General features: G+C 49.9%; 1 protein-coding gene across 1 annotated transcript in view; it reads right to left on the bottom strand.

Annotated features, from left to right (window-relative positions):
* Positions 1-15,534, bottom strand: part of sema5a (sema domain, seven thrombospondin repeats (type 1 and type 1-like), transmembrane domain (TM) and short cytoplasmic domain, (semaphorin) 5A) — a 244,834-nt gene that overhangs the window by 138,639 nt on the left and 90,661 nt on the right. The window contains exon 4 of the mRNA XM_083655428.1: positions 15,128-15,173. Coding sequence (XP_083511554.1) covers positions 15,128-15,173 — 46 coding nt within the window. The remainder of the gene's footprint in view (positions 1-15,127; positions 15,174-15,534) is intronic.

Genomic DNA, 15,534 nt, shown 5'->3' with positions numbered 1-15,534 from the left:
CTCCCCCCCCCCATCACCCCTCCCCCTCTCCGCCCCCCCCACCACCCCTCCTCCTCTCCCCCCCCCCGATCACCTCCCCTCCCCCCTTCCTCCCCCCCACCCCTCAGCACCCCCACCCCCCCCCCATTCCCACCTAACCACCAACCCCCCCCCACCCTCCACCCCCCACAGACCGCCCCCTCACCATCACTGAGGATGAAGTGTGCCGGTCGTTCCTGCGTATCAACCCACGCAAGGCGGCCGGCCCGGACGGCATCCCCGGGCGGGTCCTCAAGGCCTGCGCCCACCAGCTGGCAGCCGTGTACACAGACATCTTCAACCAGTCCCTCTCCCTCCGACGAGTTCCCTCCTGCTTCAAGGCAGCAACAATCATCCCCATTCCCAAACAGCAAAAAGTGACCAGCCTCAATGACTGGCGCCCTATAGCCCTCACGCCAATAGCCAGCAAGTGCCTTGAAAAGCTGGTCATATCAAAGATCCGCCCCACACTCCCCCCGGACCACGACCCGCTACAGTTTGCATACCGCCCCAACAGGAGCACAGCGGATGCAGTGACACACGTGCTCCACACCGCCCTGTCCCACCTGGAGGGGAAGGACACCTATGTGAGAATGCTGTTCGTGGACTACAGCTCAGCATTCAACACCATAGTACCCTCCAGGCTGGTAAGCAAACTCAGGGACCTGGGACTAAACACAGCGATGTGCGACTGGATCCTGGACTTCCTGACAGACCGCCGCCAGGTGGTGAGGGTGGGCAACCTCACCTCCTCCCCGCTGACCATCAGCATAGGAGCGCCCCAGGGGTGCGTCTCCAGCCCCTTCTGGTACGACCTCTACACCCACGACTGCGTGGCGACTCAAACTTCAAACACCATCGTGAAGTTTGCAGACGACACAGCAGTCGTGGGGCTGATCTCGGGGGGCGACGAGACGGCCTACAGAGAGGAGGTGAGGGTCCTGGAACAATGGTGCCAGGACAACCACCTCTCTCTGAACGTCTCCAAGACCAAGGAGATCATTGTGGACTACAGGAGAGGGGGGGGCACACACCCCCCAATCACCATCAACGGCACAGTGGTGGAAAGGGTGGACAGCTTCAAGTACCTGGGAGTCAACATCCACCAGGACCTGACCTGGGCCGGCCACACCGCCACTGTTGTCAAAAAGGCCCAACAGCGAATACACGGACTCAGGCGCCTGAAGAAGTTTGGGCTAAGGAAAGAAATCCTCAGGGACTTCTACAGAGGCACCATTGAAAGCCTGCTGACTGGCTGCTTCACCGCCTGGTACGGGAACTGTACCACCATGGACCGCAGGGCGCTACGGAGGGTGAGGCGCGCGGCCCAGCACGTAACAGGAGACGAGTTGCCAGAACTGCACGAACTGTATAACCAGCGGTGCCTCAGGAGGTCCCTGAAGATCATCAAAGACACAAACCATCCCCACAACAGCCTGTTCTCCCTGCTACCCTCAGGGAGGAGATACAGGGTTCCAAAAGCACGCACAAATCGCTTGAGGAACAGTTTCTTCCCGCAGGCCACGAGACTCCTTAACATACACAAATAGTGTAGTAGTCGTACCGTACCGTACTGCAGCTGCTACCATTATGTATGCCTAATGTTTAATTGTATGTCTAACAAGGTACATGCTTTTTGCACCTGTATGTCAATTACGTCGAATTTAAAATGTCTGAACACGTCTAACGTATGCACAATGCCAAATGTTTAATTGTATGTTTAATAAGGTACATGCTATTTGCACTGTATGTCAAATACGTCGAATTAAAGTGTCCGAACATGTCTAACGTATGCACATAACATGTGCACCTATGTGCAATGAATATGCCACTGACTTGTCTTATCGCTATTCTGCCTCATTGCCTATTGCTGCTTAGTATTGCTTATTGATGCCTATTTCTTATTGCCTATTGCTCATTGCTTGTTGCCTATTTGTACTATGTCGTAAATGGAGTCCACAGCACAAGAATTTCACACGTGATACTTGTACCATGGAGTGACAATAAAAATCTTGAATCTTGAATCTTGAATCTTGAATCATAATTGCTCACATAGACAGAGTGAGGCGGAGGGAGAATCGGAAGGAATCGAGCGAGTTGTGGGAAGGGGAACTAGACGATGGCTTCCGGCCCTGGGCTGAAATCTGTATTAGTGGAGGACCCCTTCACGAAGGTGAAGGTTGTTGAGGAGGGATGAGGAGCGGAGGTGTGAGAGACACCAGAAACTTGAAAGAAGAAGAAGAACCAGGTCTAGAGTGAGACCATCCAACTGTGAGAGGCAGCAATGTGCCACAAGGCATCCAGTCTGCCGGAAAGCCATTAGAAGAAGAAGAAGAAGAAGAAGAAGAAGAAGAAGAAGAAGAAGAAGAAGAAGAAGAAGAAGAAGAAGAAGAAGAAGAGGAAGAAGAAGAAGAAGAAGAAGAAGAAGAAGAAGAAGAAGAAGAAGAGGAAGAAGAAGAAGAAGAAGAAGAGGAAGAAGAAGAAGAAGAAGAAGAAGAAGGGAGAAAGGAGGAGAGGACATGGAGGAGTTGGACAGTAGGGAAACAGTGGATGGATAAATCCAGAAAGAGGCAGTGATGCAACATAAAGGATGGCAACTGCCATAAAACACCACAGAAGAAGAACAGATTTCTAGTTACAATAAGAGAGGAAGAAAAGAAAAATGGAGGCACAATATACACCTCAACACCACACACTGTCTGTTGTTGTCAAGTGGGGCTGTTATGGATAGTGTGTATCATCTGCCTGTTTGTGTGCCAATGCAGGAGGAGAGAAGCCGGAGTGGATATCCACTATTTTCTCCTCCGGTGCTATTGAATGGTGTTGTGCTCGCAGGAGCTGGTTTGGTTATGAAATATGATTATTAATAATTATGAATTATTAATATTCATAAATTTATTAGATTTGACAGAAAATATTGTATTCTCTGTAAGATTCGGGGCACCACTGTAGTTAAGGCTACAGACCTGTCTAAAAGTCAAGTTATGACTTGTTTAGACACCAAACCAAATTGTCATATCAGTCTCATAATGATACAGTGTACATTGTACAGTTAATTGAAGGTCAAAGTTCGTAAGCTTCTGTCACAGATTTCCACAGATAAAATACCTCATGAATAACCACCAAGATTCATAGCATTATGTAATAAAAAGATTTAATAAATCACAATATCAATTGACATTAACATAATGATTAAAATATCAGTTCATCACATTTACTTTTATGACTAATACTCTACCACATCTATAGCTAATACCTAAGGTGAACAAACATTATCAATTGTGTGTGTGTGTGTGTGTGTGTGTGTGTGTGTGTTTTAAGTCTGCCTGGCTGGCAGGCCTGAATGTGTGTGCGTGTGTGTTAATTAGTACTTGTGTGTGTGTGTGTGTGTGTGTGAGAGAGAAGGAGGGAGGAGAGGGCGGAGTGGCTCGTTCTGGCTGTCTCTGTGATGTAATCACAGGATTGGCTGAGAGGCGGGCTGATCGTGTGTAGACCGCCTCCTTTTCAAAATGGCGGTTTTGCCAAAGTTGAGGAAGGATTGACTCGGTCAGACAGAGGTGGCTGGGGGGCGGTCTGGAACCGCCTCCTTTCCAAAATGGCGGTTCTGCCGAATTTAGGAAGGGATCACTCTGCCTGCCTAGCCTGGGTCACTCTGTGTGAGTGACTAATCAAACTCTCTAATTCAGCTTAACTGTATTTTCTGAACATCTCTAGACCGTTCCAAGCTTAGCCCTCCCGGTTGAACGGGCTCAGCTGGGAAGCCGAGAGAGTGGGAGGGGGAGAGAGGGAGAGGGAGAGAGGAGAGTGGCCCACTGGTGGCCGCTAAGTTCGTGCTGAACTTGGCGCTCACCTTCAGGCGTCTATATCATTCAACAGTGTGCAAAACATTGTACATCAACATACAGGATACTGTAATCAACACATATGATAATGCATTTTAACCCCTAACTCTGCCCAGAACCATTAAACCATGAATGACTCTCACGTGTGTTCCACTCTGTGGAGCGGGATCCTGTTGGTTGGGGAGAGTTGTCCTACGCGCAGTAGGGAGGATGGCTTTGGGTTGTGGGAGCGATGGCCTGCAGCGCGGTTCACCCTGGCCTGGAAAAGCGGGCAGCGGACGTCTGCTGGGGGGTGCAGATGATGCCGGGCGTTGACGTGCAGTCTCTCTGCTCGTTGAGTCGAGGGTCGTGCTGTGCTCTGTGGTCCTTCTTTGTGGCTGGTTGCAGGCCACGGTCTGTCTTGGGCGTCTTTCGTCTGCAGCAGTTGGTTGGATCTGCTGCGGTGTGGCTCTTCTGCTTCTTCTGCTCCTCCTGGTCTGCTGAGCGGTCTGCTCGCGGTACGGTCTTGTTGTCGGCTTTTGCGGTCCAGCTGGGCTTCTCTGGGCAAGGAGAGCGGCTGGTCTAGTTTGAAAGCACAGGAAGGGCTTTTCCGTGCGACTTATCACACTAAACCGACTTAAATTAAACTGAGATTAAGTAGAACTTTCTCAGTTTACGCATGCTATATCTCGTGGGACTTCCGGCTGGCTTTCCAGCCGATTTCCGGTGCTGCTGTGTGCTCAGAGTCCTCTGGGCCCTGGTCAGGCTGCAGGGCTCGGTCCCTCTGGGCCTGGTCGCCTGCCGGGGGTGCAGAGAGCGGGGGAGGGGAGCCGGCTTCCTGGCCCCTCCAACCCTTGGTTCCGCTGCGTGCGATAGCTTACTGTGGACTGATAGTTAAACTGCTTTCCAAACAGTTTTGTCTCACTGTATGGGGAAGTCACGAAGGGTTCTCATTGGCTTGTCATGTGTCTTTTGTGATGGTTCTGGCCAATGATAGCGCTCTGTGAGCTGGACTGTGCCCATTCTGTAACGTGAGGCAAGGGAAAAGGGGTTTTTATGGCTTGATTACCCTTAGAGATAAAACAATGGCCGGAATCCTTTGAGGCTTGGCCCCCAGCTGTGCTGGTATCTGTCGGGTGTGACCCAGCCATTTGGTCCTCTCTGTCTTCCCCCGAATGTGAGGCCATATCTAAACACAGGCAATACACTCAAATGTCCCACATTCAAACATATAAGTAATACAGTACAGTCCATAATGTGTCGATCACAACATCCCCCCTCCTCGTCTGTGGACTGCGGTCGACCTGCGGTCCGCAGGCGAGGATGAAGGGCTGTACAGACAGTTTGCTGTAACTTTTGGTCCATGTCCATCTGTTCTGTGGGATCAAAGTGTCATACTCAGGCCGTTCATAGTTCAGGTTTGGTTCTGGGCAGACTCCTAACCATACCTAGACTCATTACCATATAGATAATACAACCTTAAGGTCACATACACAACATCATTTCAAAATCAACATGGTAAACAGGGAAGGGCAGGAGGAGAGAAGGAGAGAGAGGGTGACAGGGTGTGATTTTGAATGTGTGCTGCATTCCAGCAGTGTTGTGCTATGTGTCTATGTGTAGCCATGTGCCAAGCTTTGTCCTATTTTGATGTGGTCTGCCTGCCATAAAGGTGTTATGTTTCACAGCACAGCGTTGACAATGCATCTAGCCTACATAGAGATAAGGGTGAGAGCCGAGTGACAGGTGACTGTCAGGGGTGACAGGGTGGCTGCGTCCAGTCACCCGCCCTTCACCGAGTTTGATGTCATCTCCTGGGAGGGCCTCTGGTGGCTTGAATGCCCACCCTGCCCGTCAGGCGTCTGGCTCCCGTTCGGATGTCTAATTGGGTGGAGGGCCTAGTGTGCTGAGGAGACTCACGCCGTTCGCGCCCTGTGGCGTGACTGTGATGTCTCTTTGGGCAGCAGCTACCCCCCTTGGCTCTGTCCGGCAGAACCAGGTGGTCTGGCCTGCGTGGTGAGCGTGTGTGTGGTACCGTCTCTGGGTCCACACACACGCGGTTGGTGGGTTGAAACTGGCCATTTCTGCTTTTTGCTTCGGTTTCCACCTCCCACGCTATTGAGGCGGTTTTGAGGACCGTGCACATGCTTCGGTCATACCAACGTGCGTCTAGGGCTACGGATGGGCGCACCGAGTCATGCAGACCGTCTAGGAAGAGTTCCTTGAGACGTGGCACGTCTGATTGATCCGGGCCATTTCTACCTTGACTATATATCTTCTTCAAGCGTCTAAAGTAATCCCTAGGATGTTCCTGGTAATTCTGTTTGACGTGTAAGGCCGCGTTCCTCCCTGCCGCTGGCGACTGGGTAAGGATGTACTCTTCGCCCAAGGCTTCGCGGAGCTTGTCAAAGTCATCTCTGATATGGGAAGGTTGCGTTTGGATAAACGCACGCACGTGCTTTGAGCTCGTGCTCCATATCAGTTGAGCTTTCTCTCGCGGCGAGGCGTGTGGTAGAGCCTGCGAACCACGTTCGACTTCGTTGAGATAATCTGTCAAGTGTACCTCGTGACTGGCGGGATCGAACAAGTCAATGTCGTTTGCGATTGACTTCAGTAAGTGATAGCGTGACTCTGCTTCTCGGAGAGAGAGTCCTGAATCACTCTGTTTTGGCAGTAGAGGCTGCAAGAAGGAGTGGCCGTTTGCCCGATTGGGCACCAAAGAGCGACTAATGTCATCATGCCCGGGGTCCCCCCTTTCGGGGGGAGGGGTGGAAGAGCTGACTTCCTGTTTCCTTGGTGGACAGGAGCTAGAAAGTGAGTGAGGCTGGATAGCCTCTGGTGAAAAAGACCTATCAGCGCACCCGTTGGTGGCCTGAGCAAATGACGGTTTATAATGCACAGGGCGGTAGTCGATCGACTCGCCACGGGCGTGATAAATGGAAAGTCGGTAAGACACACGTTCCTCCCTGCAGGGGGTTGCAGTGTGGATCGTTTTGTCATAACCGGAAGTGGCGCTGTCACGTCGTTTGACTGTCAGCGGTTTGTGCTCTGAGGTGGAAGTCAGAGCTGGATGAAAGCGTGAATAACGTCTGAGTCTATACGTAGGTTGCTCGGATGAATGACTGACTGGTATGTCAGGAGCATGAACGTCGAGCTCGGAATCGGATGACGACTGCTGGGCTGAATAGCCTGAATCAGTTTGCTCGTTGTGAGAGCGGTCTTCCCCCTTTCGCGGTGTGGTGTCGCGATGTCTAGCAGCGCGGCTGCTTGCCAGCGCGGGCGCTAAGTGGTGTGCGGGGGTCTGATTCGAGTCGGGGGTTGGTCTAGCCCTAGGGGGCGTGTCAGCCTCCGGTGCCGGCGGGGCTATGGCCCTTACGGCCTTCTGGTGCTCTTGCTGCTTGGCCGTTCTCGCGTTTAGCCGTGCGATCACTGCTCGGGTGGTTGGTGGAGCAGTGCGACCCGAGAGGGGGACCGTTCTGGGTCCGAGGGCCGCCGTGGATCCGGTCGGCATGCCCTTTTGGCTCTGTTGCAGCCGGGAAACTTCGGTACGCAGTCGGGCTAATTCTGTTTGGCAGACCTGGGCTTGTCGATGCAGACCCAGGTTGGCCTGCAGCGTAGCTTGACAGCTGTTGCGCAGTCTGCCTATCTGCGTCTGGTAGACGGTGGTCTGCCGCTGATGCGCAGCGTCCTGCACCTGGGATCTGCGATTTTGCAGAAAGAAAATAATTCCCAATGGAATTATTAGGACCGCTAGTGTTAGCATTACAATGCTAAATTCATCTGCTCCTCCTGTGGGCGGGCAGATGAGAGAGGTGGCTACCGCTTGCCAGTCGGTGGCGGCCGTCTTAAAGAATGCTTCAGCGCTGACCATCTTGTGGCAGCGCGGACTCATCGCGATGAGTCAAGCAGCTGTTTTACTGCTGTCAATTTTAAGCAAAAGGTGTGTGCACTCACCGTGTTGCTATGGCATCAATGCCGTCAGTGCCCACAGTTACTAATCCTAATTAAAGAATGGCCCAAATGTGACAGTCTCTCTGTGAGTTAGCTGCCAATTGCATGCAGTTAGTTTGACATCTGTCAGCTGTCACTCGGCTGGTGTCTGCTGTCAGTGTCATCAGGTGCAGGTGTCTGCCTGTCTTTCGCATGCAAATTCACTGTGACTGGTGGTCACAGGGCTTTGTTTACACTTTGTCTCTGGCTGTTGAGAGCCAGGGTGAATGTTTTTGAATGCTAATGTGAGGGGGGGCAGCCTGACTTCCTCCCCCCTTTGCCGGTGTGGCTTTCAAATTAGCATCAAAGGTTCCACTTTAAAATGCGCAGCACTGTTTGTCTCTGTTAAAGATCACTCTCTGATAGATGGAAAAATCGCTATCTCTCATAATTTTAGGTTGAAGGCACAGTGGAAAACAGTTTGTTAACTGTGGTTTCTAACATAAAAATGGAATCAAGGATTTTAAACTGAGCTGTTGTCTTTGGGACGGTTTTGCTCAGAAATATTCAATACAAATCCTAACTTGTGTTAAGATTATGGGAAGATTCCATATTTTATGATTAGAGTTCCTTTAGTGTCTTCTGACGCATGTGATTTGCTTGGCAAAGCGCTATAGAAAACCTGATTTTGGAAAAATTTGAAAAATTTTGATTTTTCAAAAATTTATGAATTTTTATTATTCATGCATATCATATCTGTGGAAATACTGATATTAGAATCCTCAAACGGGGCGTCATTTATGTTGTGCTCGCAGGAGCTGGTTTGGTTATGAAATATGATTATTAATAATTATGAATTATTAATATTCATAAATTTATTAGATTTGACAGAAAATATTGTATTCTCTGTAAGATTCGGGGCACCACTGTAGTTAAGGCTACAGACCTGTCTAAAAGTCAAGTTATGACTTGTTTAGACACCAAACCAAATTGTCATATCAGTCTCATAATGATACAGTGTACATTGTACAGTTAATTGAAGGTCAAAGTTCGTAAGCTTCTGTCACAGATTTCCACAGATAAAATACCTCATGAATAACCACCAAGATTCATAGCATTATGTAATAAAAAGATTTAATAAATCACAATATCAATTGACATTAACATAATGATTAAAATATCAGTTCATCACATTTACTTTTATGACTAATACTCTACCACATCTATAGCTAATACCTAAGGTGAACAAACATTATCAATTGTGTGTGTGTGTGTGTGTGTGTGTGTGTTTTAAGTCTGCCTGGCTGGCAGGCCTGAATGTGTGTGCGTGTGTGTTAATTAGTACTTGTGTGTGTGTGTGTGTGTGTGTGTGTGTGTGTGAGAGAGAAGGAGGGAGGAGAGGGCGGAGTGGCTCGTTCTGGCTGTCTCTGTGATGTAATCACAGGATTGGCTGAGAGGCGGGCTGATCGTGTGTAGACCGCCTCCTTTTCAAAATGGCGGTTTTGCCAAAGTTGAGGAAGGATTGACTCGGTCAGACAGAGGTGGCTGGGGGGCGGTCTGGAACCGCCTCCTTTCCAAAATGGCGGTTCTGCCGAATTTAGGAAGGGATCACTCTGCCTGCCTAGCCTGGGTCACTCTGTGTGAGTGACTAATCAAACTCTCTAATTCAGCTTAACTGTATTTTCTGAACATCTCTAGACCGTTCCAAGCTTAGCCCTCCCGGTTGAACGGGCTCAGCTGGGAAGCCGAGAGAGTGGGAGGGGGAGAGAGGGAGAGGGAGAGAGGAGAGTGGCCCACTGGTGGCCGCTAAGTTCGTGCTGAACTTGGCGCTCACCTTCAGGCGTCTATATCATTCAACAGTGTGCAAAACATTGTACATCAACATACAGGATACTGTAATCAACACATATGATAATGCATTTTAACCCCTAACTCTGCCCAGAACCATTAAACCATGAATGACTCTCACGTGTGTTCCACTCTGTGGAGCGGGATCCTGTTGGTTGGGGAGAGTTGTCCTACGCGCAGTAGGGAGGATGGCTTTGGGTTGTGGGAGCGATGGCCTGCAGCGCGGTTCACCCTGGCCTGGAAAAGCGGGCAGCGGACGTCTGCTGGGGGGTGCAGATGATGCCGGGCGTTGACGTGCAGTCTCTCTGCTCGTTGAGTCGAGGGTCGTGCTGTGCTCTGTGGTCCTTCTTTGTGGCTGGTTGCAGGCCACGGTCTGTCTTGGGCGTCTTTCGTCTGCAGCAGTTGGTTGGATCTGCTGCGGTGTGGCTCTTCTGCTTCTTCTGCTCCTCCTGGTCTGCTGAGCGGTCTGCTCGCGGTACGGTCTTGTTGTCGGCTTTTGCGGTCCAGCTGGGCTTCTCTGGGCAAGGAGAGCGGCTGGTCTAGTTTGAAAGCACAGGAAGGGCTTTTCCGTGCGACTTATCACACTAAACCGACTTAAATTAAACTGAGATTAAGTAGAACTTTCTCAGTTTACGCATGCTATATCTCGTGGGACTTCCGGCTGGCTTTCCAGCCGATTTCCGGTGCTGCTGTGTGCTCAGAGTCCTCTGGGCCCTGGTCAGGCTGCAGGGCTCGGTCCCTCTGGGCCTGGTCGCCTGCCGGGGGTGCAGAGAGCGGGGGAGGGGAGCCGGCTTCCTGGCCCCTCCAACCCTTGGTTCCGCTGCGTGCGATAGCTTACTGTGGACTGATAGTTAAACTGCTTTCCAAACAGTTTTGTCTCACTGTATGGGGAAGTCACGAAGGGTTCTCATTGGCTTCTCATGTGTCTTTTGTGATGGTTCTGGCCAATGATAGCGCTCTGTGAGCTGGACTGTGCCCATTCTGTAACGTGAGGCAAGGGAAAAGGGGTTTTTATGGCTTGATTACCCTTAGAGATAAAACAATGGCCGGAATCCTTTGAGGCTTGGCCCCCAGCTGTGCTGGTATCTGTCGGGTGTGACCCAGCCATTTGGTCCTCTCTGTCTTCCCCCGAATGTGAGGCCATATCTAAACACAGGCAATACACTCAAATGTCCCACATTCAAACATATAAGTAATACAGTACAGTCCATAATGTGTCGATCACAACAGTGAACAATGGCACCGCTCCTCCTCCTCCCAGTGCTTATTGACTGATGCAGTGATCACTGTTTGTGCTCAAACCTCTCTGTCTGCATCCTGTTTAGATTCACCATGTCGGAGGCAAACAGCGCGCTACTATTGGATTCTTAAAGGGGATGTTTTTTTCTTCTTCTTCTTCTCCTCTGTGCATTATTTGTGGAGCTCACAGGCAGACAGGAACACAAGGCTGGGTTCTATTCCAAGGCGGCGCAGCCATTCATCAGCCCAGCCAACACAATAGGATGTGAACACAATGCAAATGCAGAGGGGCGATTCATCCATACGTGGCCCCGCCCTCTCTGCAGCAGGTACAGCACCAGTGGAGCAAAGGCTCATGGGAGTGGGCGGCGGCCGTGCCAACGTGTGGCAAAGCCATTGTTTCACTCTCCTTAAACAGCAGCATAAAAGCAGCGCGAGGCGAGCCACCTGGATTTTTCACCAGGTTTTACGCCCCCAAAACTTCAACTCCTGTATGTTGAACTTGAACCTCCAAATACGCTGCCCTCTACAGGCTACGTGTCAAATGGCATCCCAACATTTACAGCAGGCAGAGGTTTTGCACTCGCCGGAGCACCAAAGTGTATTAAAAACATATTGGAACATGCCCAAAAAGTCACAGGCATAATATCTGAAAGGATGGGGATACCAGGTGATAACATTTATATTGTGTTATTCACATATTCAAAATAAGCCTAGATAGCATCATTGATAAATATATACCAAATTAATAGAGATTCACCTGTAGTGGCAGTAAACCAATTGTGCTTCATAGATGCTTTTATTCCAACGAACGCTTTGGCTTCCGACGGCCTTCACTGGTATCATAGAGGCTCTCAACAGTTGAGCACATTGCACACGGCACTGCGCCTCCCTCCCCCCTTCAGCTGCATCAATTTGAAAGCACACCGCTGAGAAAAGCACCTTTTACTCTTGACAGTGTGTTCTCTCCAGATCAGTGATGACGGGGGTGGAGAGGGTGACAGGGAGAGGAAGGCCACTTCAGGCTGCCACCGAGACAACCACTGAAAAGACTTCAAGTACCAGATAATATTAACTCCAATCAAGGCCATGGGGGAGGAAGGGCTGACTGATGTCTCAAGGCCTCACTTGTCCCACTTCAACCACCCGGTTGCCATTCACTCCGGGTATACGATTCTGATCTCTTTGTTGGGAGTCCGTGATGTGTGATGCTGCTGCTGCTGCGGGGAGATTTTCTCCTGGAAGCGTTTACGATTCTGAAAGGGTCCCACACCGTCTTGTAAACAGGTCCTCAGACAAACCTTTATATCTCTTTTAAGTGACTGAACCTTCCTCGACTATCAGGATTTATTGCAGACCAAATCCAGGGGGGGGGGGGGTTGTGCTCAAAAGACACACAGGCAATGAAAGAGGAAAAGTTCTCAAATGGCTTAACATCATCTCTCCTCACAGAGAGGCGCTCTCTCTCTCTCTCTCTCTCTCTCTCTCTCTCCCCAGCTTCAGCCGCTCTGTCTGGACTTTCTCCAGCTCGTTCTCATGACTTGCAGGCGAGGAGGGCATTTGTTGAGGAGATGATGATTGCCGGGCTCAGGCTCGATCGATCTCCAGGCCTGAACTCCATAATGCGCAGTAGAACGGGTTGGACTGGCGGCGTTTAGCTACCACCCAGAGTGCCACACTACTCTTTAAAAACCTCCCAAACACAATGCCACCACGAGCCGTTTACTCCGAGTTTATTCTCCTCTGTGAACCTCGCCTGAGCACAACTAATCATACCGTAACCATGGGCAGTCTTTAGTGGGCGGGATTCATTTTGCCTCGGCGCGGCGAAGGACCTTGGTGTCTGTTTTTTTTCCATAAATGTTTCATGTGGATGTGGTTTGTGTACATATACAGTACAGGATGAACTCAGGGCCTCATCAATCATATGCTAATTATAATCCACCTCGCTCACGTATTATAGCCTGCTTTGTTTTGCGATGCCTCTAAGCCTGGTGCTCCGTCAAACCAAACACCAGCTCCCTGTTAAACGCTGCCAGCCGTGCCAAAACAAAATCACCGCCATAAGGCATTTATTTATCTGACAGGGTTGAAGCATGCGGATGGGGGGGGTGAAATCACAGAGTCATGCGTAGGTGTCGCTCCTAGCTCGTTTTCCTTACGCAGAAAATAAAATATATAAAAAAATAAATGTTTAATATCACTACAAACTGAAATAAAAATCAACTGAACAAACTAATGACTTGTTTGCGCTGAAACTTTCTTTGTTGGGCTCCCAGCAGCGAATTCCCTTCTACTGTAAATCTATTTGATCAATCAGTCATGCATGTAATGTGAGTGGAGCGACGCCGCCGCCAAAAGGCAAATTCATTCAACTCTTTCGTATCGAACAACAATAAGAAGACGTATATAAAACCAGCCATGGCGTCAACCAAATCTCTATGCAATTAATCCCTTGTTCTACTGCCAAGGAAGAAAAAAAAAGAAGAGAATAGGGGAGGGTAGAAAGGAAAAAGGAGGGAGGCGAGTAGAAAAAGAGTATTTTATGCTCTCCCATCTCGAGCCCTAGGGCTTATAGCCTCCTGCTTAATTCTGCAGCCGCGGTGCAGACAGTCAAATGCAAAGCAGGGACTAGTGACTGGGTCAGTTTAAATTGGCCCCAGGCCTTGGCAGGGATTACCAGGTCCTATTGTGTCAGAGACCAGGCCTTGGAGATGAGGGCTTGATTGGGCTGCAGGAATCTCCCCTGTGATTCAGCATCGCTAGCCGAGCGAAGGCTGAGATATAAAGAAAAAGAGACGGTAGCGTGAAACGGACGGCGCAGAGAGCATCTTTGAAAAGCGTCTCTGTCCCAGCGAGCGACCACAAAAGACTGCCGCTTCCCCCCGTGGATTGTGGTCTCTCTCTCTCTCTCCGTGGGGGGGTTTTCTCCGTTTTCTCCTCCGTCGCCTGCGTGCTGTCACTCCTCCCCTTTGTGCACACCGCCCTCCGCTCTTTTATACCCGTCAAATTCTTGCTCCTTATTTCGGCCGACCGTTCCTCTCTGTCTCCTTCCCAGATGGATTTAGATCAACAGAACTCCCCTCCTTTCTCCCTTTGGTTCCATCCTATCGTGTCTGTCTCTCCTCTCCTCTCCTCTCCTCTCCTCTCCTCTCCTCTCCTCTCCTCTCCTCTCCTCTCCTCTCCTCTCCTCTCCTCTCCTCTCCTCTCCCCCCCTCCCCTCCCCTCCCTACTCTCTCCCCTGGTTTTCCAGGGTGTAAATGGCCAAGCATCAAGCCTTGTCCAGCCATCAAAGGAGCGTGCTGCTACCACCTAGAAAGGCCGTCCAAAAATACCCAGAATGTGTCAATGTTTGTAGGGCTGCTCAGCGGGTCGCAAAGTGTTCCGATCTACAGGGGAGGATGTGTTTGTGTTGGTGGGTGAAAACAGAGAGAAGAAAGAAAGCATGCTGGCTGGGGAAAAAAGATAACGCCAACATGTGGAAGAAGGAGGCATGAGAAGAAGCATAATTGCCACCTGGAGGCCAATATCGCCTATTTATGCATGTTCTGTACAAAAACATGCAGCAGAAGGTAGGGTTCTTACTAGGTCGATTTAACGACTCAATCCAGTGGATTCTTTCCTTGGTGGTATAGCTCAAAGGTGTTTTTTTAACCCCCAATACCTCGAATAGACTTTCATTTACCGATACAGAAGAGTATCATGATGAAATGCAAAGCGTGGAATAGTAGCAGCGAGGTAGGACAGCAGAGTATACGGTATGTATATATAGTGTACGTACGCTTTCAGAATCAGAATCAGAATCAGAAAGACTTTAATGATCCCCGGGGGGAAATTGGGACAGGTTATAGTAGCTCGCACACAGCTCGCACACAGCGAGCAAATTAGATGTGAACGCACAGGCTATTAGCACACTGACTAAACCCAGTTGTTTATCGACAGTATGGCTCCTACTGTATCCCCCTCTGTATATCAGCCCGGTGCACTGACGTCCAAAAGCCGCTGTCACTCAGCTGGATGGGGAAGCTGTTGTGACGTGTGGAACGTGCTAAGCGAGCGCTGGCAGCATGTGTGGACTTGCAACAGTGTCTCTTCTGAGAGGCGAGCGGTGTGGAGGCTTGTGCCAGTGAGTGTGTCTATCGCCGACGTATCCCCCTCCACAGGGCACACATTCCCTCAAGAAGCTGGGAGAGTCAGAGAGAGAGAGAGAGAGAGAGAGAGAGACGGACTGAGAGAGTGAGAGAGAGAGAGAGAGAGAGAGAGAGCCTCACCTGGATCAATGTCAAGTCTTCCAGATTGAGCCTGAAGAGGTGATTTCTGAAAGAAAAACAGGGGAGCATGTGAGTATTTTGGGGGAGTCCGTGAATATAGAAGAGTCCCGACATCTCCATTCACTCCATTGTACCATTTTTTTACTCTCAAGAGTTCCAGGAAGTAAGGTCCTGGATTAAGCAGCACTGTCAAGTTGCAGCAAAATGGACAGTTTGTGTTGTACTTTGAAAGTTTTTTTTTTTTTTTTTAATCAAATTGTACATTATCAGCTTTATTTTAGCATTCAAAGTAGCATGAGACCCCTTCCTGGCTGTTCATTGGCTAATGAGTCATGCATTTTGGTCCTCCGCTGATGCCACTCTCTCTCTAAATTGCTCTGGTTTGATGTAAAACAGAAGCAACAGAG

The sequence above is a fragment of the Poromitra crassiceps genome (assembly GCF_964638095.1).
Source record: "Poromitra crassiceps genome assembly, chromosome: 2".
NCBI lineage: Eukaryota > Metazoa > Chordata > Actinopteri > Beryciformes > Melamphaidae > Poromitra > Poromitra crassiceps.
Note: the sequence above shows the minus strand (reverse complement) of the source record. Positions and strands in the feature narration are given on the sequence as shown.